Source organism: Papio anubis, chromosome 6 (genome assembly GCF_008728515.1).
Source record: "Papio anubis isolate 15944 chromosome 6, Panubis1.0, whole genome shotgun sequence".
Lineage (NCBI taxonomy): Eukaryota > Metazoa > Chordata > Mammalia > Primates > Cercopithecidae > Papio > Papio anubis.
The window spans coordinates 30,231,779-30,259,277 of record NC_044981.1 but is presented as its reverse complement, the minus strand read 5'-3'; the positions used below and the strand labels follow the sequence as shown (position 1 = coordinate 30,259,277).

Below are 27,499 nucleotides of genomic sequence, written 5' to 3'. Positions count from 1 at the left end.
CTTAGGCCCAGTGTCTCACTAACCTTTTAGCCCCTCAGTGAAGTGGGCTATGCTGTGAATGTGAATGGCGACCCACAAAGGCATCTTGACAGAGTGGCACAGCTGCCCATCCCCAGCTTCTAGTCCCAGGCGTCACTGGCAAGGCTGGCTTAAGCCTGACCACTCATCTCCCCACAGCACCACCCAATTGCTTATATGAAAAGAACATCACTCAGCCCACCCCCGCTAATGGTATTCATGGTAAACAGCCCAAAGCAAACTAGAGACAGGAGAGTAGAGCTTTATTGTGTAAAAGCTGAGTTGGTATAAGTCTGAAACAGCAACAATGTTTAGCCCAGCCCATCTATTTACAATATATAGGGGTTGGGGTTTCCCATACACATCTGTCCTGCCCTCCCTCAGCCTCAAGATTTATCCCTATCAGCAACATTATTTCCTGGATTTGTCATTGGCTACAAAAGACACAACTCTTCAGGGTGATATCCCATCATATAAACCTACATAAACCTACATACACATTATCTCCTAGTCCCTCTGGCTCTCTTCCCTTTTTTTTGAGACAGGGTCTGGCTTTGTCACCCAGGCTGGAGTGCAGGGGTGCAACTGCAACTCACGACAACCTCCGCCTCCTGGGATCAAGTGATCCTCCCTTAGCCTCCCCAATAGCTGGGACTACAGGCGTGCAGCACCACACCCAGCTAATTTTTGTATTTTTTTGTAAACCACCACGCCTGGCCTCTCTTCCCAGTCTACGGCTCCTACAGAGCACTCTGAGGGTCTGTCTGCCCAGTGAAGGAGGCTTCCGCTGGTGCTGTAGGGGGCATCTTGGGCATTGACTCAGGTGGGGGGCCACTCTCTTCTCGGAGATGACCCTGGTAAAGCCGGCGAAGGCGTGACAGTTCTCTCTCTGGTGGCTGTTTCCAGTTGTACCATGGGTACCAGGGGTCACCTGAGATCAGCGTGGGGGCTGGCGGAGTAGCACTCACAGCCCCATGAGAGATACTGAAGTCACGGTCCCGTGGTTCAACCTGGGGGATGTGGTAAATGAGGAGACCTAAGGGATTAATAAAGAAGAGAAATTTAAGAGGGAATGAGGAGGGTGGTTTAGATGAAGAAAAAGGATTATAAAGGGAGGGACCAGTCAGAGCCACTGGGTACATTTATGTATGTTGTATACTGCAAACAGGTGAGACTGGCCCAGAGGGCAAATGTGGGCTGACATACTGCTGGGGCTCTTGCTTACAAAGCTATGCAGCCCTGAATAAGGACTATGAAGCTGCATCTATACCTTTTACTAATTTATGCAGCAATGCCATGTAGTCCAGGGTCAGACATTTATATAAAGATCTTCCTATGATCTTGCTATGGCATTGAGACCAGCAGTTGTAAAATAGGAGGGAAAGGGATGGAAAGACAAAGACCAAGGAGACAAGGTAATGATAAAGTAAGACACTCAGGAGAAGGGACAGGGGACAATGGAATGTCAGAAGAGACTCAGGAAGAACATGCTGGTTGCTACCATCTTGAACAGGTGTGAGCATTTATATCCATAATCTAGCCCTAAGTCACCTTCCTTATACCTAAACAAAACCGCCGTGTGCCCCGTCTCATGCTCACCATGATCCCTGGCTTTCTGGATGGCCTGGGTCAACCTCTTGTGCTGCTTCACACAGACTCCTATGGGGAGAAAAATAACTTGTTCTTTAAGGCACAGTAAATAATAGAACACAACTGCTTCCGTATGGTGACGTATGCTTCCGTAAGGAGTAGATTGGGAAGGACTGGCTTTACCTAATGGCCCCTTTCCCCTGACCTCTCCAAGGACCTCAGTTTCCCCATCTGCCCAATGGAAAGAATCTCTCCCATCTCTTGGAGAGCTGGGATAAAGATTTAGGAGGGTCTAGCCACTATAGAGAAGCTATTTAATGGTAAAGCCTCCAAGACAGGGAGCAGAACACAATTTAATGGGCAAGTGTGGTTAATTAGAGGGTTGACTTGAACAATCCACAGAGAAAGATTCAATAAAGAGAGAAGAGACTTCAGAGTTGGGGAAGGCAATCTGAGAGAGTAACAATAATAGTCCCTTCAGCCTTTATAGCTTGACTATAAGAAACTCTTGACAAACTGAACACTGATTGTACTGCCACCTCCAATAATGGTGAATTCAGATTTATTCTCTGCAAGGCTGGGCATGGTGGCTCATGCCTATAGTCTCAGCATTTTGGGAGGCTTAGGCAGGAGGATCACTTAAGTCAGAAGTTCAAGACCAAAGTGGCCAAAATGGTGAAACCCTGTCTCTACTAAAAATGCAAAAAAAATTAGCCAGGCACAATGGCACGTGCCTGTAATCCCAGCAACATGGGAGGCTGAGGCAGGGGAATTGCTTGAACCCAGGAGGTGGAGGCTGCAGTGAGCCGAGATCACGCCATTGCTCTCCAGCCTTGGGTGACAAAGTAAATGAGATTTCGTTGCAAAAATATATATATATATATTAGTCTCCACCGGGCACAGTGGCTCACGCCTGTAATACCAACACTTTGGGAGGCCGAGGTGGCTGGATCACCTGAGGTCGGGAGTTCGAGACCAGCCTGACTAACGTGGAGAAACCCCATCTCTACTAAAAATATAAAATTCACCAAGCATGGTGGTATGCGCCTGTAATCCCAGCTACTCAGGGGGCTGAGGCAGGAGAATCACTTGAACTTGGGAGACAGAGGTTGCAGTGAGGCAAGATCCTGCCATTGCACTCCAGCCTGGGCAACAAGAGTGAAACTTCGTCTCAAAAACAAAAAAAAAATTCTCTGCAAATTTGTCTTGCTTCAGAGCAGGGTTAGCAAAATTTTTCTGTCTAGAGTCATATAGTAAATATTTTAAACTCTGCAGGTCCTGTGGTCTCTGTCTCAGCTACTCAACTCTGCTATTGTAGCATGGAAGCAATTGTAGACAATATGAAAACAAATGGACATGGCAGTGGGCCAGATTTGCACTGACTGTAGTTAGGGAATAGATATAATCCTGAATTGTTAAATTTACAACTCCAAGTTTGGAAAATCTAATTCAATTGACAATGATATAAAATAACTTATGTGATAATTTGCGAGAAGTCTTTTGTAAAAGTGAAAAGACCCTATAGAAAGGAATTAATCACTGTTCATCAATTAAAAACTACATTTAGATAGTTTGCTTACAGAAGCACTTGCTTTTTTCTTTTTCCTTTTTTTTTTTTTTTTTTTTGAGATGGAGTTTCACTCTTGATGCCCAGGCTGGAGTGCAATGGCGCAATGTCAGCTCACTGCAACCTCTGCCTCCTGGGTTCAAGCGATTCTCCTGCCTCAGCCTTCCGAGTAGCTGGGATTACAGGCATGCACCACCACGCCCAGCTAATTTTGTATTTTTAGTAGAGACGGGGTTTCTCTACGTTGGTCAGGCATTGGTCAGGCTGGTCTCGAACTCCCGATCTCGGTGATCCGGCCGCCTTGGCCTCCCAAAGCGCTGCAATTATAGGCGTGAGCCACCACGCCCGGCTGTACTTGTCCTTTTCTTTTGTCCACATTTAATTGCTTTAGCCCCCAGTAAACCAAGATTTCCAAAAGGTTCAGCCAGACCTTTTAAGCTATAAGTAGGAGGCACTGAACGAATAACTATTGAACAACTACATAAACAAAACATGCCACAAGGAAAAGCTCTCTGGTGGTGCAGGGATGATGGGCTAACCTGTGTATAGAGAATGGAAGATGATACCCGTGTGGGCGCAGACAAACTGTTCCAAGAGCTTCACGTTCTGTAGGGGAAAGTGGTAGAGAAACGTGAGGAAAGAGGAAGGGAGAACAGCAAGATCTTTGGACACTGCAAGTACACAATCCCTACATACCCACATGGACTATCCTCTCACCCCTCTACAGCTCTCCAGGTGCTATCCTCTCACCCCTCTACAGCTCTCCAGGTGCTATCTTCCTTCATGTCCCAGTTGGGCTTCATCAATTCACTGAATCCATCCTTGCACATCCCATATTCTGTCACTATGCTCTCAAAGAAATCTCTTATGCACAGGTTAAGTTCTTTTTTCTTTTCTTTGAGACGGAGTCTCCCTGTGTCGCCCCGGCTGGAATGCAGTGGTATGATCTCAGCTCACTACAACCTCCACCTCCCGGGTTCAGGCAATTCTCTGCTACTCCTCCCGAGTAGCTGCGGTTACAGGTGCCCGCCACCACACCTGGCTAATTATTTTGTATTTTTAGTAGAGACGGGGTTTCACCATCTTGGCCAAGCTGGCCTTGAACTCCTGACCTGGTGATACACCCACCTTGGCCTCCCAAAGTGCTGCGATTACAGGCGTGAGCCACCATGCCCAGCCTGCAGAAGTTAAGTTCTAAAGTCAGCCTTTAGGTGAAAAACTGGGACTGGTCATTGGAAATCCCAGAAATCACCCAAAAAATGATATTGTAATGTGTATGTATAAACAACTAATGTATTTAATAGCATACTGAATATAATTTATATAGTAAGAATAATTTTACAGTTTACATAGAACAACCTTCACTCAGCAAATTAACTGTAGGAAATGAGACTCTTGAGAAAAAAGCAGATATACTGTGGAGTAGAATGCAAGCGGAATCACCTGTGCTACTAAATTTGTAACATTTCTCTCTCTCAGTTATATAATTAACTATAATCTCTGTTTTGTTTTGTTTTTGAGATAGAGTCTTGCTCTGTTGCTCAGGCTGGAGTGCAATGGCACAATCTTGGTTCACTGCAACCTCCATCTCCCAGGTTCCAGTGATTCTCCTGCCTCAGCCTCCCAAGAAGCTGGTACTACAGGCACCCGCCACCACGCCTGGCTAATTTTTTTTGTATCTTTAGTAGAGATGGGGTTTCACCATGTTGGCCAGGCTGGTCTCGAACTCCTGACCTCAAGTGATCCACTCACCTTGGCCTCCCAAGGGATTACAAGCATAAGCCACCGCATCTGGCCATAATCTCTTTTTACAACTAATCATATGCAGTCAAAACTGGGGAATTATCTATGGGACTCCTGAATAACCTGTGTCAGAAGGGTTCTTATTGCAGTCAAATACCCCCATTTTCTGACTGTTATCCAAATGCTCTACTGCTTCCCTGATGACCAGACATACAGCTTCTGCTCTAATACTTTTGCTGCAAGCTCAGAAGAACACTTTCCTATTACCTATTTTATTAATGTAGTGTTTTGAAATTCTTGTTTTTTTCGTTTTGTTTTTTTTTTTTTTTTGAGGAGTTTCGCTCTTTTGCCCAGGCTGGAGTGCAGTGGTGCAATCTCAGCTCACCGCAACCTCCACCTCTCGGGTTCAAGCAATTCTCCTGCCTCAGCCTCCCAAGTAGCTGGGATTATAGGCGCCTGCCACTATGCCTGGCTAATTTTTGTATTCTTAGTAGAGGCAGGGTTTTGCCATGTTGGCCAGGCTGGTCTCGAACTCCTGACCTCAGGTGAACCACTCTCCTCGGCCTCCCAAAGTGCTAGGATTACAGGCATGAGCCACCACGCCCAGCCAATATGTTTCCAAATTCTTTAAAGGAGCAAATCCTGTCCTTCTCACATATTGAAGGCTTTCTGAAAAATACTAGACTCTATCTTGCCCTCCGGCCTCACGTCCCAGCATGCCACTGAACATTGACAAGGAAATATAAAAAAACCTCAGGAAGAAAGTGGGCCAATATACTTTGTAATAACTGTAAAGAATACAAACGAATCTTTGGATATTGCTCTCCCACTAGAAATAGCCATTTCGCTGGCTGGGCATGGTGGCTCACACCTCTAATCCCAGCATTTTGAGAGGCCGAGGCGGGCGGGTCATGAGGTCAGGAGTTTGAGACCAGCCTGGCCAATATGGTGAAACCCTGTTTCTACTAAAAATACAAAAAGTAGCCAGGCATGGTGGCACACGCCTGTAATTACAGCTACTTGGGAGGCTGAGGTGGGAGAATCGCTTGAACCCGGAAGGCGGAGGTTGCAGTGAGCTGAGATCGCGACAGTGCACTCCAGCCTTGGCAACAGAGTGAGACTCAGTCTCAAAAGAAATAGCCACGGTGGCTCAAGCCTGTAATCCCAGCACTTTGGGAGGCCGAGACGGGCGGATCACGAGGTCAGGAGATCGAGACCATCCTGGCTAACACGGTGAAACCCCGTCTCTACTAAAAAATACAAAAAACTAGCCGGGCGAGGTGGCGGGCGCCTGTAGTCCCAGCTACTCAGGAGGCTGAGGCAGGAGAATGGCGTAAACCCGGGAGGCGGAGCTTGCAGTGAGCTGAGATCCGGCCACTGCACTCCAGCCTGGGCGACAGAGCAAGACTCCGTCTCAAAAAAAAAAAAAAAAAAAAAGAAATAGCCATTTCTCTTACCTGCCAGTTTAGACTGTAAATTTCATAGGCATAGGATAAAACTTGCAGTACAATCCATAGTAGAAGGTAAAAGACTGGAGAGAGAAATGTTTTTATAATGCCAGAAACAGTTACTACAAAATAAACTGTAGGGCCTCCAGGATATACGAAGTGTGGGGCACCTACAGTAATCTCTTTGGCACTGCAAAGGGGCTCCTAATCTTTATTTTTCTTACCATAAAAAGAAAAGACTCTCCTTACCCTAAAGTCAACATGCAACTTGTGATCTCGGCAAATGGGGCAGGGATTCCCAGCAACTTTATTCCCACGCTGTAGAGAGAAAAAAACCAACAGTTAAGGATGTTCAAACCCGTCAGAAAAAGTGCTGCTGTTACTGTTACTTGTGGCCTCTACCCCTACTCCACATCCCACTCTCAGAAACTCACAATACACATTTTCCGAGTCCGCTGTGGGGGTACACCACCCTTGTGGTTGCGGCGGTAGTCAGCCCAGACAGGGCGAGAACCATATCGCTCCTGGTATTCTGAAATGAAAGATCATACAAGTTATTCCTGGGTGGGAGTGTAGTGGGTGGCTCTATCCACTTATCTTAAATCCTATCTGACCCTCCCTTTCCCCATTTAGAGGTACCTTCTGATTCCAGATATTTCCAGGGTTCATCCTTATAAGGAGAAATGGGAACTGGGGACAAAGAATCTTCCTCAGAGGGAGGTTTGGTGCAAAGAGTCTGGAGGGGAACCTATAAAGGAGCAGAAAAAAATAAAAGAATGAGTTCAAGGAAAGAACTCAATGGTTTGCTTATCACATTTTGGAAAGAGGGGGAATGCATACATATTGCATTAATGGAATATAACAGGAATACATATGTAAGTTAAGTATTTTTGTTGGGTTTAAACTGACATAAATCAACAACCACGCTCCTTTTCTACAACTGGATCCTGAAAGAAAAGCTAAGTTAGCGGATATATGCTGAAAAACAATCTTATTTCAGAAGACAATTAAAAAGTCTAGTACAAGGCCCAGCGCAGTGGCTCACGTCTGTAATCCCAGCACTTTGGGAGGCTGAGGTGGGCGGATCATGAGGTCAAGAGATCGAGATCATCCTGGCCAACATGGTGAAACCTCATCTCGACCAAAAATACAAAAAATTAGCTGGGTGTGGTGGCATGTGCCTGTAGTCCCAGCTACTCGGGAGGCTGAGGCAGGAGAATCGCTTGAACCCGGGAGGCGGAGGCTGCAGTGAGCCAAGATCGCACCACTGCACTGCAGCCTGGCAACAGAGTGAGACTCCATCTAAAGAAAAAAGGAAAAAAAAATCTAGTACATAAAAGGTAGTCCTGCTTTTTGGAAATGAATTGATTCTGGTGGAAGAATAAAGAGGAAGGATATCTAGGTTCTCGGAACCAAGATGTGTGGTGGGGAGGGGATGCTGAAGACAGGTGAGTCTCCAAATCAATCCAATGAAGTCACTGAGTTGCCCATTTTCATAAAAGCTGAAGGTCAACAATCTACAGGGCAGAACAAACTTGAGTCCTAACGCTAGTTTTAAAGCTACCAAGGCTGTTATTAAGTCTGTGTTGACCTCTGTCACCACTCTTCAGTCCCACTTTAGGGAGTGGCAGCTGGGCAAGCCTTTCTATCTCACCGTGCCCCACCAAGAACCTCCAGAGAGGTGAGTACACAAGACTGGAGGGAAACCTCAATTCAAAGGACGGAGTTAAGCTCTCATAACTCTGATAAGAAACTGATTTAATAAAGAGAGCTGAGAAACTGTCCTCAGGTCGTAAGAATATATCCTGACCTTACTGGGAAATAGCAAGGTGGGTAGAAATTAGGATCCCTAATTTCCCTAAGGACATTCCTGAGCAACACAGATTTAGACACGACCTGCACAGTTAAGAGCTGGTTGTGGCGCTCGCTTGGGGAGCACATATGTTACGCTAAAATTGCAACGATACAACATTAGCATGGCCCCTTAATTATTTAAATAATTTTCAAAAAGCTGGTTATGCATAACTGAGGGTGGACGGGGGTCAAGTCTATCACTTAATTATTTTACTGAGATGGCATTTTGGAAGAAGGATGACACCTAACCCTGGGGCTTAGTCCTCGGCTCGGGATTAGAAAACGCGCGGTGTAAGGGAGGGGGTTGCTGGAAGTACTGCCTAGACAGCTAAGATATAAACACGTGGGAAGGTCTCCACTCGTGGATTCCTGACAGCGGAGCGACGACCTAGAGAAGGTATAACCAACTTGGGGTTGTGCAAAATGTCCTTCGAGAAGTTACCTGAACTCTGTGGGCACCTCGGAAGAGAGAAAGCATAGGAAGCCGCCTCAGCAGGGTGTTTAATACGGACGCCGCCATCTTGACGTACGCCCAGCACGGGAATGGAAGGAAAGGCAACTGCGCATGCTTCAGGAAACTGACTAGGGCAGGGCCAAGGACAAGCCCGCAGTGCGGAAGGCGGCCGCACGTTTGCGTCAGGACGGAAGCGTGAAAGGGAAGGCATGGGCGGAGAAGCTAATTTCAACTGCGTCACAATCGAATTAGACCTCAAAATTGCATTTTTTCTTGGCCAGTCACTACGACTCTTAGATCTCTTTGTTAGAGTTTGCCTTTTAAGCAATTTTGAAGGCGATTTTTATCGAGATCCTCTCAGTGCGCATGCTCCGGCACGTTTCTACCAACCCTGGGTGAGAAATGTTCTCCAGGGCGGAAGTGGCGGAAGCAGAGGAAAGGGAGGTGCTGGGCTCTCTGGTCACGCGCACGCAACAGGGAGGCAGAAAGGAGGCGGAAGAGAGTGCCGGGGAAGGGGCGGAGCAAAGGTGAAGTGAGACTAGCCAATCAGCTGGCGAATTGTCGTTTAGGTTGACCAATGAGTTCACGCCTCGCGTATAATGTCTCGCGACAAGGGCGTTTCACTAGCACGTTTGGGCGCGTTGGGCGGCGTCCGGGTATAAAAGACTCCACCCGAGCGGGCGGCCGCCATTCTGGGGTTCGTTTAGAGGTAAGTTTACCTACCTTGTTGTTTAGTGGGTAAAATTTTGCGGAGAGCGTTGGATCTGGGAAGCGGGGTAGGGATGGGTTCATTTGAGAGCCACGGCTTAAAGCGGCTGCGATCAGGATGGGACACAGAGGTTTGTTTGGGGACAGCAAAGATGGCATTTCTGGGTGTTTTGAAGCAACCCGTACTGATTACATCTTTCTCCCTTGTGTTCCTTTTATCCCAGGTTTGAATTTTCTCGGAGAAAGACAGGCCGACCACGAGGAAAACAGAAACAAGCCGCAGCAACATCTAAGCCCTTGAAAGGATCCTGAGAGAGGGGGGAAAGGGAAAACAGCAGCCACCAGCCCAACCACTTGTGTCTTCTGCCCTTTCCCACCTATCTTGCCCACCCCACCAGCCCACGCTGCTTGGGACTTGAAATCTGTGGCCGAAGGACCGTCACCACATAACTTGAAAAATAATCAACCACCCTCCCTTCCCAAACCACCCAAATTCACTCATCCAGCGTTTACTTTTTTGAATCCACTCAGAACTTTTTTCTGCGACCCCCCTCCCTAAATGGAGTTGGGTGGGGGGGGAAATGAATACTGAGTTGGCCTTTATTTTTTAAAAGACTTTTTGATCCAATGAGGCCCCCTAAATAATTGAGTTTTGGGTCCTGGTTGGTTGTTTTATTTTTTTTCCTCCAAAATTTTACCCCCTCCCCCCTGAGCCCGAGGTGCTGACGTCGCAAAAAAATTGGATAGTAAGTGTCGAATTTTCAAAAACCAGCCTTGCAACAAGAAGTCAACGTTTCCCGTTGTGAAACCAAAAATAATGAGAGGAAGAAATGAGACCATAGAACAAATAGAGAACTGGAGAAGGACCAATCTGGTCACTTAATCTCCATTAAAAAGGGCCTGTGGGTCTAAACAGTCTTGTTCTCTCTCCCCTACCACCTATCTCTTCCCTGCCCTGCTGCAGGCAAAGAGAGGGTGGAGGGAGGGCCAGCAAGTGAGGATTTTGATGGTTAACCCTTGGTAATCCAGCCAGTTTCCAGACTGCCAAAGCCATACGTGTTTATATAAGGAGGAATGGTTACCTTCCTCTGGTTAGCAGCAGTCTTCGAAAGGGTTAATGAGCTCACATACAAGAGATGGTGGATCTTGTGGCCCAGAAGTACCACTTCTTTGTGTGTGAGACAAGCAGGGTGCCTTTCAATTTGCCAGATTAATAAGCAATCTGTACATAAAGATTGCAGGGTAAGGAGATGGGCAGAGAGAAATAGTAGCTCGCTATAACTTTTTAAATGACTGTTAAATCCTCTCAATTTTAATGTAATTTGTTTGGGGTATATTTGTGTGGTTAAAATAGGTGGCAATCTAGGAATAAAGATTGCAAGACACTTAGGACAAAATATAATCTTAGTGCCAGTACATACAATAGTTGGGGAGGTAAAGAATGTCTTATAATTGTTGCAGATTGCATAGGTATTTAAAAGCAAAAGAGTGATTAACATTTTAACTTGATATTTTTTGGTGGGGGAGGTACAGTTAAATAGAGGGTGGAAAGGTTGGGTAATGTGGAATTTAGGAGTATAATTTTAAAAGCCATTTAGTGCAATTGAATGCTAGCTTTCTAAAAGATTTGTGTCGTTAAAAGGAATTTTTTTCTTCCCTGCTTCAATATGGCGACTTTCCTTGTCCTTTTGTCTTCCAAGCGGCGTTGCAGGTTGTGTCTTGACCCATTTTTTTTCCTGTCCTCCCACCTCAACCCTATTTGTTGAGAGGGGTCCAAGTCCTTCCTCCCCCTTTCCCTCTATAGGGAGGATGGGGGTGGTCGATGGTAGCCGGTTGAACCTCCGTTGCAAATTCAGTTCTTCCCTGCAGAAAATTGTTCTAATATTTTGATTGCTTTAATTTTCACTACGCTCTTACTGATCAAAATAGGTCAAAGATTATTCACGATGGGGAACTGGCTTTTGGCTTTTTTACTAAAAAGGTGTTTTTATAATGTAACTGAAGCTACCGGCAGAGCTGGGTGGCTTTTTAAAGTTCGAGTCCTCTTTCTCCATTACAAAATGGCGTCCCTCCGTCTTTGTTGTTTTTCTTCCCCTTTTGCCATCCTGAGCTTAGGGCCGCCCTAGAAACTTGGTCAAGGGGGAGGAGCAGCCTTGAAAGGTGATGTAATCAGCTCTCTTCCTCTCTTCTCCACCCTCTTGAAGCTCCACCCCTGAGCAGATGCCTTTGCACTCCCTGTGCTCGTGGCTGCTAGGGAGAAGACATTTTCCTAATTTTCATTATATAAAATACCTTAAAGGGATGAGAGCTTATAGGAATTAAGTATTAAGGCTGTCCATCTCCTTGGGTAGTTCTAGTTTTTATAGAACCAGTTTTTATTTTCACTTTCACTCATCACAACTGCTTGTAATTTTTCCCCACTTCAGCTGCCAGGGGTGAAAAAACAGGGAAACCCAAGACTGGGAAGCTTTGAGGATGTGTGTGAGCGTGTGTGTATGTATATATGTGTGTAGAGGGAGATGGGAAAGACACAAGGGCTTGCGAGAGTACCTTCGAGATAAACGGGCCTGATGACACTGAAATGTGCCATTTCTGCTCAGGAACCAGTCTTTGGGCCTCCTGCATTTGGTCGCTTTGTGTAATGAGAATCGGGGGAAGGTGGATACTTCTAGGACTTTCTTCTAAATCGCCCTCATTCCCACCTCTCAGTTTGGGGATAAACTGTATTCAGTGCTGTATCACGTTCTGCACTTGCTTAGTTCCTGTACATTGGTACTAGGATAAGAAGTGAATCTTTAGGAAAGGAGGCGGCAGTTGTAAACTCAAGGCAGGGGGAATCAAGCTACGGTTTCTGGTAAGCAAAACCTTTCTGGTATTACATTTCACAACTTTCATTTTTTTTTTTCCCAAAGAGCCACCTTTTTTGAATTTCTTTTTCCTTCCCTTCTAAAAGAAATTCCTTGAAAGCATTAATGAAAAAATGATGTCCTCTTCATTTTTCAACTCATGCAGTGCTGTGGCAGTTGGTGCATGTTCAGAAGCCATGCCCTATCTGAGGGTGTTATTGGGTGTCTGGTTCCTTTCTTCCCCCAACTTTTTCAAAGCCAAATCTTTATCAGACTCTCCATATAATTTTAATATTTAAAAGTCCTGCACTGAAGCGTGGAGGTTCTAGGCAGAATTGGAAAGCACAACTGCCCTGTGGTGACGTGGGTGAGACTTAGGGCTAATTTTCTACTGGGTACAGATTCTCAAATTATTACTTAAACTTCTGGATTGGATGGGAGGGACTCTTCCACATGTCTATTGACCACAAGTTTTTTTTGTTTTGTTTTGTTGTTTTTTTTTCTTTTAAGCAGTTTGCCATGTGCCTCTGCAGCATATCTTCCTTGGGAGCTGAACATTCTACCCACTGGGGTTCCTGATATCTAGTGAGCCAGGGGATTAATAAAGAAGATCTTCCTTAACATGAGAGATGGGAAGCAAGGTCTACTAGGGGAACCACATCCATTCAGAGAATCTTGGAAAAGCTGATCCTTGTAGTTTGTGGCCAGAGTTCCAGTCTGGGGTCTTTTTCTATGAGTTGGGGTGGTGTATCATTTTGCATCTTTATTGAAAGGCAGATAAGCTTTTGAGGAGCTCATGTATCAGGTTTGCAAAATGACTTTGAGGGGTAGGGGCTTACTACTTGGAAGCAAGCTATGACCTTGTGATGAATCACCTGAGAGACATAATTCAGTCCACTATTGAGTCAAACTAGGAAATGCCTAAAACACTGAAGAAAGGAAGGGGAACATGAGTTAGGTACAAATCATTTTCATTTCCAGAAGTGCCTCTAAATTAAGGTAAATTTGGGAGTTTTTTCTCCTTTTGTTAGAAGACAGTTATTTTTTAAAGAACTCTGACTTGCACAGAATTTTTATCCTGAACCAATTCAGTCCTGTTCATTGGTGATGGATGTGGAATAACTTTAGCTATGCTGGATATTTTTTCACCCTATTTAATTGAACAGCCCTCAAGTAAAATTCATTTTGAAGGCAGGAGTTGGTGTCACAGACGTTTATCTCTGGTAAAAGTGGTAGAAAATTCCCCAGTGCCTTGTGCCAGTAGAGTATGGCTCTGCCTGAAACATCTCCATAAGGAAAGCATAGCTTAGGATGAGGTGGACGTAGGCCAGGGGGTTGCTCCCTCACTCCCCACGCTCTGTATGTTCTGCAGTCAAGGAAATAGCAGCTCATTAAAAAAAGACATAATCATGCCCTGGATTATTCGTGATTCCAGAAAGCTTTCTCAAGCTTTCATTCTAGACTCCAGATCCTGAGTAGGTAATGTTACAACACTTAGTCACAGCCCCTGCCTTCCTTCATCAACTCAGTTTGCCTTCTCAGCTGTAGCCCTGTGCCCGGAATGTTGGACTTTACATTCCTTCCCACTTCAGTGCCTTGGAACTTGTTTGGTTTTTCCCCAAAATATACTGACTTCCAAGTAAGGAAACTAGGTTATAAGACACTTGGGGTCCTTAATTTTAAATAAGAATGAATCTGCCTAAAGGAAGGCCATCATGAGAAAACCCACTTATATTTTATCAAGATTGGTGCTAATGAGACAAAATTTCACTTATATTTCCAAAATATAAGTAGTGGAAAATGAATGTTTAACACTAATTTTGCTTTGTCTCTTAGCTTCCCTTTGACTTAATGTTTTTTATTCTTGTTTATGCAAATGGGAATAAAAAAGTCCTTGGATCCCATTCCCAGCAGAGGGCTCTGGACAGAATTTAGCTTTGTACTCATTGGTCCATTTTTCTAAGACTGGCTCTTCTGTCTTGTCTCCCATCCTCTGAAGGAACACTTGAGCTCAGATGACAGTTTATTTAGTGTCTGAAGGAAATAGAGGTAGCTGGTCTATTTATTGGCTTAGCTTGCAGTTGGATATGCCAAAGGGAATTCTCCAGGGTTATATATATTCAGCCCTGGGTTTGAACCAGTCAAGTCAAGGGGAACTGGTTTGAAATGATGTTTAATTCAAGGCCTTTTGTCAAGTTGCATATATTTTGCTTTGGGAATCTAATGGTAGGTATGTGTGTATATATATAGAGTTTTAAAAATTTCTTAGTCTCTTGATTGCTTATGATATGTTATTGTTGGAACCCATACATTGCTTTTCCAGTCTCCAACAGATGTGATATCTGTTTTATATGTCCCTTTATCATATCTCTTTATAGTTTCTATAGATCACTTTATATTATCTCCCTACATGGGAAGAATACCTTTATTTCTGTGTCTGTGTAAGAATCACCATACTTGAGTGGATTTGGCCCACGAACGTCTAATCTTTTCCAGTATTCTCCTTGAATGTTTTTTCTCTGACCTCAGGTTCCACTTGTACTTGTAGCGGTTCCAGGGCAGCAGTGACTTCTCAACATTTCTTGCCTCATCTCTCCCTTTGTTCGGCCCACAGGTTATGATCTCCAGAGCCAAGATTATACTTCTTCCCTTCCTGGCTGCCTCCTCCCTGCTTCTGCTGCTGCTCGCCTAGGTTGTTAGGACCTACACATTTGGAAATTTATTGACCTTTTTGTTGGGAGGACTAAAAGGCTGAGATTGTTATGCTTATGTTTTTTCTTTTGTTTGAGAACAAATAGAATTAATTTGCATTATCTTACAAGAAACCTATGTTTTTTCCGGCACAAAAATACTCATCTTTGTAAAATACTGATTTTTCTACCCTTCTGCTGGGATTGTGTCTGTTACCTCTGTGCTAGATGTAGGATGAGGAAGGTTTTGTTCTTGCCTCTTCCTTGCTACCCAGTGTTGGCCTTATTGCCCAAAGGCAGATATTGCTGAAATGGCTTTATTTTTTGGTGGTTTTTTGTTTGTTTGTTTGTTTTTGAGACAGGGTCTTACTCTGTCGCTCAGGCTGGAGTGCAGTGGCACAATCACAGCTCATTGTAGCCTCAATGTCCCTGGGCTCAAGCAGTCCTCCCATTTTCCCACCTCAGCCTCCTGGGTAGCTGGGACTACAGGTGCACACCATCATACTCAGCTTATGTTTTGTAGAGATGAGGTTTCGCCATGTTGCTGAGGCTGGTTTCAAACTCTTATGCTCAAGGAATCTGCCCACCTTGGCCTCCCAAAGTGCTGGGATTACAGGCATGAACCACAGCACCTGGCCTCTGTTTTGGTTCTTAGAAGCAAGTATTTAGAGGCAGTGTAGATACAAATCCCAATCAGAACAATATTGATTGTAAATTACCTTTCTGGAACTTCAGTTCTGCCCTGTCCCATAAAAGGAGCTTAGCTTTTAACTAATTCCTTTTCCAACCTGGTCTAAAACAGTTGCTTAAAAGGGAATTTTTCTAGCATTTGACTTTATCTATTCCATTCTTTAGTTTCCATGGTTTTCAGTTTTAGGCTTTCCTAGGGGATCCACAGCGTGATTTTTGAGGAGCATCCAGATTGATCTTTGCTGCCAACAGTCTCCGCCACATGCAACCTAAACAAAGCCAGCCACGAAGCATGGTTCGTCTGCCCAGGAGACCGTTTGACTTTCTCATCCGCCTGTCCTACCAAATTGCACCACTGTGAGACTCCTGAAGATCTTGACGAGTCTCTGCTTGCCTTATGTTTGAGCGCAGTGTTTTGATTCCTGCCTCACTGCAAGCTCCACTCCTGTTCACATTCTTTACTGCCCAGTTCCTGATAGCTGGGACTCCAGGCCACCCGCCTCAGCCTATCTTGTGTGAGACGGGCTCACCCAGTTCTGACCCCTGACCCTGTGATCCGGCCTGGCTGGCTCTCCCAGCATGGGATTGAAGGAGCCAATGCCTGCCCAGGATCCTGCTTGTCTCGAAGCTCACCATTCACTTTGTTTGAGGATGATCTGCCTTATGTGCCTGACACTCTCACCAGATGTGTGAACTGTCCCCATAAAGAGGATACAGAACAAACACCAAAGATTCTGGCCCACTCTGTCAAGCTGTGGTTGTTCGCTTCTGGGGATTTTTTTTCTCAGCAACTAGGGAAGACAGGACTTAACAATAGGTACAAATGTCCTGGAGAGTTGAACATCTTGTTATGAGAACTGAATCTTAGCTCTAGTACGATCTAGTGAAGTTCAGCCATCCTAGGAAGGTGCTGCTGGGAGGGAGGGACAGGTGTGCTGCTCTAGTCCTCCAATCGAATTGGTTTCCTGTTCAGTCACATATGCTCCCCATGTTTAACTTGCTAGGGCTATTTTCTCGGTAGTGGCAAGTGGTCTGTGTTGATTTTTCGTATCTAAAAAATAGCATAGTTGAATGGTCACTATACTTTGTCAGATGTAGAGATGTGCTTTATTAGAGGGCCTACTCGGGTAGTCCTTGCCACCCATTTATTCTGTGGGTTTGTTTGTTTTGTCCTCTTACCATAGAAACCACCATCATGGGTTCTGGTCCCATAGACCCCAAAGAACTTCTCAAGGGCCTGGACAGCTTCCTTAACCGAGATGGGGAAGTCAAAAGTGTGGATGGGATTTCCAAGATCTTCAGGTGAGTCTTTACCCTTTTCTGGATTCATTGTGAGTAGAGAATATTGTGTGTTAAAATATGGCTGCAGTTGAGGCAGACTGGAATGATCCTGGAAAGGAAAGGGAAAGACAGTCAGTGCAATAGGATTAAAATCTAACAATTTTAGGGTAAGGGATAGGAAAAGATGATCACTTGGTTTCTGACCATAGCGGAAGCTGGAGATTTGGACGTCCACAGTCCCAAGGGAGTCATATGTTGGAATGAGAGCAGGGTAGCCTGGTAACAGAATTCTAGATTGTTTAGGTTCATATTCCACCTACCTATAATGTTATTTTCTTTCAGGGATTCTCAGGTTCAGGGGAGAGTAAATAAGCCAGTCTTGAACAGACTATTAGGGACAGTTGTTGAGGGCTAGCCGTATCACCTGGGGGCAGAATGACATTCATCCTGTGTGTTAGGGAGGCAGTGATGCTCTTCTCCCATAAGTTTCCATGTTGCACTGGATCCATCCCATCCTCCTAGAGGTATATGTGACTCCCCATCTCTGGAGCAAAGTCCCAAATCATCAGGAATCTCTAGGCAGTTCACAGATTAGAGAGGTGCTTTTGCTAAGAGAAGAGATACTGGCTGCTTCATTTCTAACCCTCACTCATATCCTGCAGTTTGATGAAGGAAGCACGAAAGATGGTGAGTCGATGCACTTACTTGAACATTCTCCTGCAGACCCGTTCACCAGAAATACTGATCAAGTAAGTGGGGATCTGGATGGTTGGAATGGGAAGATGTAGCTAAAAGATGGGGTGGTGAGGCATGGGGTTCCAGGGTCATTGATGGGAGACTGGGATCATGGGATGTGGTACTTTCAAAACCTAGAAAGGGCGTTACTGATAGACTCTCCTGCCTGCCTGCAGGTTTATTGACGTTGGTGGCTACAAACTTCTTAACAATTGGCTGACGTATTCAAAGACAACCAACAACATTCCCCTCCTCCAGCAAATACTACTGACCCTGCAGCACCTACCACTCACTGTAGACCATCTCAAGCAGGTACCTTTAGTCTTTAAACCCTGATTCTTCTTTTTTTGGTTTAGTCTAACAGATGAAAACTCACACTGACTGATGTTGGCTGTGATCTTGGGCCTGTGAGATAGAATGGCAGAAAAAGAATTTAGAATAAGACTTGGTTTGAATTTATCTCCTTTAATAGGTGTGTGGCGCCTGGGTGCGGTGGCTCACGCCTGTAATCCCAGCACTTTGGGAGGCCGAGGCGGGCAGATCACGAGGTCAGGAGACCGAGACCATCCTGGCTAACACGATGAAACCCCATCTCCACTAAAAATACAAAAAATTAGCCAGGCATGGTGGCATGCATTTGTAGTCCCAGCTAATCAGGAGGCTGAGGCTGGAGAATCGCTTGAACCCAGGAGGTGGAGGTTGCAGTGAGCCGAGATCACACCACTGCACTCCAGCCTGGGTGACAAAGCGAGACTTGTCCCCCACCCCCCAAAAAAAGAATGTGTCAGCCGGGTGTGGTGGCTCACACCTGTAATCCCAACACTTTGGGATGCTGAGGTGGGTGGATTGCTTGAGCCCAGTAGTTTAAGACCAGCCTGGGCAAAAATGATAAGACCCTGTCTCTACAAAAAATAAAATTTACCCAGATGTGGTGGTGGTGGTGCATGCCTGTAGTCTCAGTTATTTAGGAGACTCAGGTGGGAGAATCATTTGAGTCTGGGAGATTGAGGCTGCAGTGAGCCAAGATTGCGCCACGCACTCTAGCCTGGGCAAGACAGTGAGACTCCGTCTCAAAAAAAAAAAGGTGGGGGGGAGCATTGTAACTTTTGTCATTTTTAGCTCTAAGTGGAATTATTTGCCTCCTGGCATTTACCTTTCTGTTGCTCCCATCTCTCATAGAACAACACAGCTAAACTGGTGAAGCAGCTGAGCAAGTCAAGTGAGGATGAAGGTAGTGTGCCGCTCCTGCTCTCTCATGGGCTTTTCTCTATTACTTCCACTTCATTACCTTAATATCTTTTCCCATCCTTGGATTGTCGCTTCACTTTTCTTTTTCTGTGTCACCTTGCTTTTTTTTCCTTCTTTTAAAGAGAAAGTTCCTCTAACCTGTACCCAGTTTCCTGTTCTCAATTCCAAAGTTGTTCATTTCTCTGTTGCTGAATATAAGGCGCCATACTTTAACTGGAAGCTGATTCCTAAGATTGCTTGTTATAAAACACATACACTTAAAATTCACTGTGGGAAATAGTATCATCCTAGCGTGTCTCATCATCGTTCACTTCTGTTTTTCTAACTATAGCATATTCTGAGAACTTTAATAACTGTTTTCCTAACAATAGATGTACTAGTTCTACCAATAAACATATTCCTGTAGGACATGGGCAAAATCTTGACTCTTGAAATATATCAAAGCGCTGGGCGCAGTGGCTCACGCCTGTAATCCCAGCACTTTGGGAGGCCGAGGCGGGCGGATCACGAGGTCAGGAGATCGAAGCCATCCTGGCTAACAAGGTGAAACCCCGTCTCTACTAAAAATGCAAAAAATTAGCCAGGCGTGGCGGTGGGCGCTTGTAGTCCCAGCTACTTGGGAGGCTGAGGCAGGAGAATGGCGTGAACCCGGAGGCAGATCTTGCAGTGAGCCGAGATTGCGCCACTGCACTCCAGCCTGGGTAACTGAGCGAGACTCCATCTCAAAGAAAAAAAAAGAAATATATTAAAGCTCTGATTCTTTCCTTTTCTAAAAGAGTTGTGGAGCTTCTGGCAAGGACCATACAGTTCTGTCTTGAAGACAAAGCCTGTCTCCTTTAGAAATTTAGAGTTTCCTTTATCTCTACCCAGGCACACAAGATACCAGTTTCCCACCAAGTGAGCAGTAATCTATTTCCAACTGGCTTAATTGTGTTGCTCTCTTTAAATATATATTTAATTACCATCATTCCTTTAGATATTGAAATTTGTATATTCCCTGTCGGCTGTAGTTAAGTCTCACCGGAACCATAGTTATCAGTTACTCCAGAAAGGTTTTAGGATATTCCTGCATTGAAGTTCATGTTGGCTTAGGTATAGAAATTGCTAATTGTATGACTGTTTCAAAAAGTTATGTTTTAGTGTTCTGTGAAAATCTTACTATTAAATGACAAATTATGAAATAAGTCTATAAGTGGAAGTGTTGGCCAGAAGAGAGGTGCCATAGATCAGAGATGTTATTTGCCAAGTACAAAAGGAAAGAGTTATAAAAGTATTTTTTCATTTAGAAACAAATTTTATGCTTATTTTTACATCTATAAAGGAAAATAAAAAGTCTTCAGATTGTTGTAACAATTAGGTGTGTTATACATAAAGCAACTAATGTAGCTTTTTAAAAAAATGTCAGTAGTTTTTGAGGAACTGGTGGATTTTGGTTACATGTATAAGTTCTTTAATGGTGATTTCTGAGATTTTGGTACACTCATCACCCGAGCAGTGTACACGGCACCCAGTGTGTAGTCTTTTACTAATGAAGATTTTAACCACATATTCTGAAATAAATATTAGGTCTTTTTACTCCAGAGTGGTGTGATGACATCAGAGTTGAAAGTTATTTGAGTAGAACACAACTCTTAATTCATTGTTCCATTGTTTAAGAGTTTGGTTTTTAAGCATATCTCATGTTCTTCTTAAAACTTTGGATTACTTTCTCCATTACATAGATTTTCACAATATTTTCTCAAACCTCCCATTTTCTGTTCCTGGAAGAATATTTTACATTATTAGGCATTTCCCCTTTCTCTCACCTGCAGAGCTCCGGAAATTGGCCTCAGTCCTTGTCAGCGACTGGATGGCTGTCATCCGCTCTCAGAGCAGTACTCAGCCTGCTGGTAAGCTCCTTAGTCCTTTATCCTTTGTATTTATTTCTTTCCTACTGGGATGTGGCCTTCAGGTACTCCCAGTCTGCTTCACCTCTGACAGTGTTTAAATAAAATCCATTTCTGCTTTGTTTTTTCATGACAGAGAAAGATAAGAAGAAACGTAAAGATGAGGGGAAAAGTCGAACTACCCCTCCTGAGCGACCTTTGACAGAGGTGAAGGCTGAGACCCGGGCCGAGGAGGCCCCAGAGAAGAAGAGGGAGAAGCCCAAGTCTCTTCGAACCACAGCACCCAGTCATGCCAAGTTCCGTTCCACTGGTAAGACTGGCGGCTGGCCTCTGGAGGGTTCGTGTGCATGTGCACACCCAGAGCCTTATGGGGGAATCATTTGATGTGTGATATGTTAATCGTAAGGAAGAGAGAAGATTAGCGGAGGAAGCTTTGGTTACAAGGTTAGAAGAACATTTGCGGGTGAGAACAGGAGGAAAATTCAGGGGTTTAGGGGTTTGAGTTCAGCTGCCCACACCATGCTTCTTTCCCCAGGACTAGAGCTGGAGACACCATCCTTGGTGCCTGTGAAGAAGAACGCCAGCACAGTGGTGGTTTCTGACAAGTACAATCTTAAACCTATCCCCCTCAAACGTCAGAGGTATGGACCATATTCTCAGGTTCTGAATGGGGTGGATCTGTGGACACAAGGGAGCAAGAGGGGGTGAGTCAGAGATGTTGATGACAGTTCCTCTTCTGACAGCAACGTAGCTGCTCCAGGAGATGCTACCCCCCCTGCAGAAAAGAAATACAAGCCACTCAACACAACACCTAATGCCACCAAAGAGATCAAAGTGAAGATCATTCCGCCACAGCGTGAGTCTAAAGTGGGGAGATGTACTTTGAATTAGGAGCAAAGTCTTTTTTTTTTTTTTTTTTTGAGACAGTCTCGTTCTGTTGCCCAGGCTGGAGTCTAGTGGCACGATCTTGGCTCACTGCAAGCTCCGCCTCCCGGGTCCATGCCATTCTCCTGCCTCAGCCTCCCGAGTAGCTGGGACTACAGGCGCCCGCCACCATGCCTGGCTAATTTTTTGTATTTTTAGTAGCGATGGGGTTTCACCATGTTAGCCAGGATGGTCTCAATCTCCTGACCTCATGATCCACCCGCCTCGGCCTCCCAGAGTGCTGAGATTGCAGGCGTGAGCCACCGCTCCTGGCCAGGAGCAAACTCTTATGGGAACGAATGTCTCTGGGAACGAGAAGTTTTTTTCCCTTCTCTTTTATTATTTCCCTCCATTTTCCTTTGATTTCTTGGTACCCTTTACTTTTTGTACCTCTGGAACTCCCGTTTCCGGTGTCACTTAGGAGTAATTTTAGAGATAAGATAGGGAGGTGTGCCATTTTGTGACTGGTCAGGGGCGCTTGGCAAGGTGATTTGTCGTGTTCACAGGGGCTCACTTCATCAGTTACCTGAGCTATAATTCACATCCAAAGCTATGGCTTGCCTGCCACAAGAAACCTAGAATAACAAGAAGAATATCGTGTGTCAGTCCTCCTGCATGTGCTTCCTGGTCCTCTTGAGCTTGTCGTGTCCTAAGTTGAGGCAGGCTCTTCATTGGCTCGTTTTATGCCTAGATTGTGTTTGCAGGTGTGGGATTGTGAAGGAGGTCTGATGATGCCATTTGATGCTCTTTCTTTTTGTAGCTATGGAGGGCCTGGGCTTTCTGGATGCTCTCAATTCAGCCCCTGTTCCAGGCATCAAAATTAAGAAGAAGAAAAAAGTGCTGTCACCTACAGCTGCCAAGGTATGGGCTCCCAAAAGTAGGTTTCAGTGAGAGTATAAAAGGTAAAGTAGAAGAAAGGGCACAGCAGCTAGGAGTTGTCCGGGAGGACAAGAGGCGTTTTGCCTTGGATATAGACTGGTGCAGGTGAGACCAGTGTGGAGACAGAGTCTTCCTTTATATAGGAACTGTTGGGGGATTGTGCCTGGGACCCTGGACTAATTGCCTTGCCCTTGGCTTTCCAGTCAGTTCACTTCCTTTTCTTTCACAATAGCCGAGCCCCTTTGAAGGGAAAACGAGCACAGAACCAAGCACAGCCAAACCTTCTTCCCCAGAACCAGCACCGCCGTCTGAGGCAATGGACATAGACCGTCCAGGCACCCCGGTTCCCCCTGTTGAAGTCCCAGAGCTCATGGATACAGGTAATCTAGAAACTGGTTCAGTTTGGGGGGTTTTCTGAAAGGAGGGATCTGGGTCTGAAACCTCTTCTGCTTCCAGCCTCTTTGGAGCCAGGAGCTCTGGATGCCAAGCCAGTGGAGAGTCCTGGAGATCCTAACCAACTGACCCGGAAAGGCAGGAAGAGGAAAAGTGTGACGTGGCCTGAGGAAGGCAAACTGAGAGAATATTTCTATTTTGAATTGGATGAAACTGAACGAGGTAAGAGGTCATTTCCTATGTAATAGGTGTGTTTAAGGGATTTTAAAAGAACTTGGTTGTGCTTACTTTCCCTCTTGCTTTTCTTCCTCTGCCGATAGTAAATGTGAATAAGATCAAGGACTTTGGTGAGGCAGCTAAGCGAGAGATACTGTCAGACCGACATGCATTTGAGACAGCGCGGCGTCTGAGCCATGATAACATGGAGGAAAAGGTGCCCTGGGTGTGCCCCCGGCCCCTGGTTCTGCCGTCACCGCTTGTCACCCCTGGAAGCAATAGCCAGGAGCGATATATCCAGGCTGAGCGGGAGAAGGGAATCCTTCAGGAGCTCTTCCTGAACAAGGAGAGGTGAGCAGAGTGGGATTCCTGCCCTGGGATGTTGATTGCTTGAACACTCCTGAGGGGAACGTGAGCTGGGGTAATTAAGGGGTGGAGGTTAGAAATTACTTTCAGGGCCTGAATTAATAACTTGACTATCATTCTACTATTTTCCCTCACCTGTGCTGTTCCTGATAGTCCTCATGAGCCTGATCCTGAGCCCTACGAGCCCATACCCCCTAAACTCATCCCCCTAGATGAGGTAAGTCAGTGTTACGTGATGATGGAAGTTGTGATGGTCATTGAATTCAGTGCATCTTTCATGTGAGAATGTCTCTGTTCTGTCAGTCCTAATTTTTTTGTTCTTCTTTCAGGAGTGTTCCATGGATGAGACTCCGTATGTTGAGACCCTGGAACCTGGGGGGTCAGGTGGCTCACCTGATGGGGCAGGAGGCTCCAAGTTGCCTCCAGTTCTGGCCAATCTTATGGGAAGCATGGGTGCTGGAAAGGGCCCCCAAGGCCCTGGAGGAGGAGGCATTAATGTCCAGGAGATCCTCACTTCCATCATGGTATGCGCCCTCTTTCCCCTTTTCCACCTTCTGTGGAGCCTTCTTAAGTGCTCTCTCCTCACTCTGTCTCCCATTCACCTTACCCCAGTTCTCCACATCTACCCACTTACCCTAATCTTTGGCTCTCCCTTTCGCCATGGTTGTTACCCTGTCTGTTTACTTTGCCTTCTTACATCCTCACAGGGTAGCCCAAACAGTCATCCTTCAGAGGAACTACTGAAACAACCAGACTATTCAGACAAGATCAAGCAGATGCTGGGTAATCCTCAGGGCCAGCCCCAGGGGACTGGGGGAGGAAGCCTGCAGTGGAGTTGGGGGAAGCAGGGTTTCACAGATGCAGAAGAGTACAGGGCTGTGGACACTAGGCAAGAAATGGGAGGGAAAGACTGGACAGAGAGAGCATTGCTCTGCCAGGTTGGTTTGAGAGGGTCAGTTGGGTGCATCTAAATGGGAAACTATGCCTGTCTTCTAGAGTGCTCATGCTGTGTTATCCTTGTTTTCATTAACAGTGCCACATGGACTCCTAGGCCCTGGCCCGATAGCCAATGGTTTCCCACCAGGGGGTCCTGGGGGCCCCAAGGGCATGCAGCACTTTCCCCCTGGACCTGGGGGACCTATGCCAGGTAGGTGGTGAGTACAAGGTTGGAATGGGCTTATCTGCTTAATTTCAGTCTGATAATAGTATAGGATTGACTGGAAGGTGGGAGGTGAGGTGGTTTAGGTTGGGAGATGGCAGTTCCTGGTAGCTGATACTGTGTTCTCTTTTTTCTCCCCGTACAGGTCCCCATGGAGGCCCTGGTGGGCCAGTGGGTCCACGTCTCCTGGGTCCTCCACCCCCTCCCCGGGGGGGTGATCCCTTCTGGGATGGCCCGGGCGACCCTATGCGGGGTGGCCCAATGCGGGGGGGTCCAGGACCAGGTCCTGGACCATACCATAGAGGCCGAGGTGGCCGAGGAGGAAACGAACCTCCTCCTCCTCCTCCTCCTCCATTCCGAGGCGCCAGAGGAGGTCGCTCTGGAGGAGGACCCCCAAATGGACGAGGGGGCCCTGGTGGGGGCATGGTTGGAGGTGGTGGGCATCGTCCCCATGAAGGTCCTGGTGGAGGCATGGGCAACAGCAGTGGACATCGTCCCCACGAAGGCCCTGGCAGTGGCATGGGCAGTGGGCATCGCCCCCATGAAGGCCCTGGTGGTAGCATGGGTGGGGGTGGAGGACATCGTCCCCACGAAGGCCCTGGTGGTGGCATCAGTGGTGGCAGTGGCCATCGTCCCCATGAAGGCCCTGGTGGAGGAATGGGTGCTGGTGGTGGACATCGCCCACACGAAGGCCCTGGCGGAAGCATGGGTGGAAGTGGTGGACATCGTCCCCATGAAGGCCCTGGACACGGGGGGCCCCATGGCCACCGGCCTCATGATGTCCCTGGTCACCGAGGCCATGACCATCGAGGACCACCTCATGAGCACCGTGGCCATGATGGCCCTGGCCACGGGGGAGGGGGCCACCGAGGGCACGATGGAGGCCACAGCCATGGAGGAGGTGAGGATGCTCCCTGTCCCTCATATGCCTTTTGGTGTCCCATACAAGCTTTTGGGGAGTGGGTGAGAGTCACTACTGTTGGTAGCTAGGCAGAACGTGAGGTACCCGTCTCTTTGATGTCCCAGTATATGCATAGCAGTTCCTACTCTATGCCCTTCCCCCAAATCCCTAAGACTGTGTCTCTGAAAGTTCTTAGGATGCAATGGACTGGGGTGGTGAGGGTGGCATTGCCCTCAGCCATTTCCTGTCTAACTGTTCTGCCATCATTCCCACAGACATGTCAAACCGCCCTGTCTGCCGACATTTCATGATGAAGGGCAACTGCCGCTATGAGAACAACTGTGCCTTCTACCACCCGGGTGTCAATGGGCCCCCACTGCCCTAGGGACCATTTGCCTGCCCCGTTCACACAACCCCTGTGGACTGCAGCCTCGCTCCTTCTACCCTGTTATGGCTTCTGTGAGGCCCATTTTCCCTTTTCCCCAGCTGATGAGGAGCCGGCCCCCTCAGTTCCCACTTGCTTGGGTTCCTGGGGGTTTTCTGATCACTGGTGCGCATTGATGTACATATTTTCCTCCAGTCTGGGGAGGAGAGAGACTGGAAACGTTCCTGGACTGCTGAAGAGGAGACCCAGTTGGCTTCACTTTTTGAGAAGATTCACCCTGTACCCCAAACCCCTTTCCAGTATTACCCTTAATGCTTGAGAACCTAAAGCTGGTTATCCTGGAGAACACCCCTACCCTTCTATTGCGGGTCCCCACATGCACACAGAGCTCTGACACAGGATCAGCTGCACTTAAGAAATCATCCCAGCTCAGTTCATTATTCCTCATGGGGTGGGGAGATGGTGAAGGGGTATTGTATATCCCACTGCACTGAGAGGGCTCAATCAGCTGGATTTGAGTTCTGGAACACACATCATCCCCACTCCTCCCCCAGCGTGGGCTCTCCATTCTGAGTCCTTTCTCAAGTGGGACCTTGAACTGTCTGTGAACACCCAGTCTGCGTCCTGGGTCTGCTAGGTTCGATGATGGTGAACTCATATCTGCATCCGGTGCAAGTTTTAGCTGGCAAAGGTGAGGCCAGTGGTGCTGGTGTGCCTTTGCCAACTACAGCCAGTCTGGAGACTTGATAAAATACTTCAGTGAGACCAGCTTCTCATCAACTTGGGCCTGGCATGCTGGGCCTGAAAGTCACACTACATGCACTGCCTTGGGGAGTTAGCTCACTCCGTGCTCCCACCTGGAACCTTGCCAGTGTGAAGGAGGCTTTCAGCTACTTCACCCTGTCAACCACCTCTGAATCCCCACCAGGTGCCTTCCTGGGTGGATTCGACAAGATGATTTTGCCCTTTCCCAGTTCTCTCCTTCACCTTGGCATCAGTTGTTTTCTATGAAAACAGTGGATTGGTTGGGTTTTGTGCAGGGTCTTGGGTTAGAGCCAAAATGGATTTGAGGATGAGTATTTTTTTTTTTTTTTGGTTTTGTATATTTTGTACATTAATAATAAACAGTGGAAAGAGAAGCAGCTTATTTAACCCCTGGTGTGTTTGGACTTTTTTGAGACGGAGTCTCGCTCCGTTGCCTGGGCTGGAGTGCAGTGGTGCAGTCTCAGCTCACTGCAATCTCTGCCTCCTGGGTTCAAGGGATTCTCCTGCCTCAGTCTTCTTTGAGTAGCTGGGATTACAGGCACCTGCCACCATGCCTGGCTAATTTTGTGTTTTTAGTAGAGACAGGGTTTCACCATGTTGGCCAGGCTGGTCTCGAACTCCTGACCTCGTGATCCGCCCACCACGGCCTCCCAAAGCGCTGGGATTACAGGCGTGAACCACCGCGCCCGGCCTGGACTGTTTTTTTAAAAAAGCCATTACCACCTGTGTTAGGTACATTAGTATAAATCTGTG

General features: G+C 46.4%; 2 protein-coding genes and 1 long non-coding RNA gene across 5 annotated transcripts; 1 reads left to right on the top strand and 2 right to left on the bottom strand.

Moving 5' to 3' along the window:
* Positions 1 to 260: 260 nt before the first annotated feature.
* On the bottom strand, positions 261 to 9,286 carry MRPS18B (mitochondrial ribosomal protein S18B). 2 transcript variants are annotated; one of them, XM_003897301.3, is made up of 7 exons: positions 8,663 to 9,286; positions 7,006 to 7,114; positions 6,801 to 6,898; positions 6,616 to 6,684; positions 3,715 to 3,781; positions 1,618 to 1,677; positions 261 to 1,054 (listed from the first exon to the last, which is right to left on the bottom strand). In XM_003897301.3, exons 1-7 carry the CDS (start codon positions 8,738 to 8,740, stop codon positions 759 to 761), a joined length of 777 nt encoding a protein of 258 aa, XP_003897350.2. In that variant the 5' UTR covers positions 8,741 to 9,286; the 3' UTR covers positions 261 to 758. The 2 variants fall into 2 exon arrangements, with proteins under 2 accessions (XP_003897350.2, XP_009202988.2); XM_009204724.2 differs by lacking the exon at positions 1,618 to 1,677.
* On the top strand, positions 9,286 to 27,133 carry PPP1R10 (protein phosphatase 1 regulatory subunit 10). 2 transcript variants are annotated; one of them, XM_003897298.4, is made up of 20 exons: positions 9,286 to 9,383; positions 9,607 to 10,128; positions 16,793 to 16,910; positions 17,552 to 17,638; positions 17,801 to 17,936; positions 18,804 to 18,855; positions 20,684 to 20,761; positions 20,895 to 21,068; positions 21,294 to 21,399; positions 21,502 to 21,614; positions 22,443 to 22,543; positions 22,794 to 22,941; positions 23,018 to 23,176; positions 23,275 to 23,521; positions 23,690 to 23,753; positions 23,866 to 24,060; positions 24,244 to 24,319; positions 24,570 to 24,683; positions 24,841 to 25,596; positions 25,872 to 27,128. In XM_003897298.4, the coding sequence occupies exons 3-20, from the start codon at positions 16,804 to 16,806 to the stop codon at positions 25,979 to 25,981; spliced, it is 2,823 nt and encodes a 940-aa protein (XP_003897347.1). In that variant the 5' UTR covers positions 9,286 to 9,383; positions 9,607 to 10,128; positions 16,793 to 16,803; the 3' UTR covers positions 25,982 to 27,128. The 2 variants fall into 2 exon arrangements, with proteins under 2 accessions (XP_003897347.1, XP_017813237.1); XM_017957748.2 differs by lacking the exon at positions 9,286 to 9,383 and having other exon boundaries at positions 9,390 to 10,128; positions 25,872 to 27,133.
* Positions 16,930 to 17,167, bottom strand: LOC103883591. Its single transcript, XR_645874.4, has 2 exons — positions 17,094 to 17,167; positions 16,930 to 16,998 (listed from the first exon to the last, which is right to left on the bottom strand). It is a non-coding gene; the product is annotated as an uncharacterized LOC103883591 (long non-coding RNA).
* Positions 27,134 to 27,499: the final 366 nt, after the last annotated feature.

Coding starts and splice junctions, on each gene's coding strand:
- PPP1R10 (XM_017957748.2), top strand. CDS start 16,804: ATGGGTTCTGGTCCCATAGACCCCAAAGAACTTCTCAAGGGCCTGGAC. Junction 21,400..21,501: donor ATCCCCCTCAAACGTCAGAG/GTATGGACCATA, acceptor CTCTTCTGACAG/CAACGTAGCTGCTCCAGGAG. Junction 25,597..25,871: donor AGGCCACAGCCATGGAGGAG/GTGAGGATGCTC, acceptor TCATTCCCACAG/ACATGTCAAACCGCCCTGTC.
- MRPS18B (XM_003897301.3), bottom strand. CDS start 8,740: ATGGCGGCGTCCGTATTAAACACCCTGCTGAGGCGGCTTCCTATGCTT. Junction 6,899..7,005: donor GAAATATCTGGAATCAGAAG/GTACCTCTAAAT, acceptor CTTTCATTTCAG/AATACCAGGAGCGATATGGT. Junction 1,678..3,714: donor CTTCCATTCTCTATACACAG/GTTAGCCCATCA, acceptor TTCTCCCCATAG/GAGTCTGTGTGAAGCAGCAC.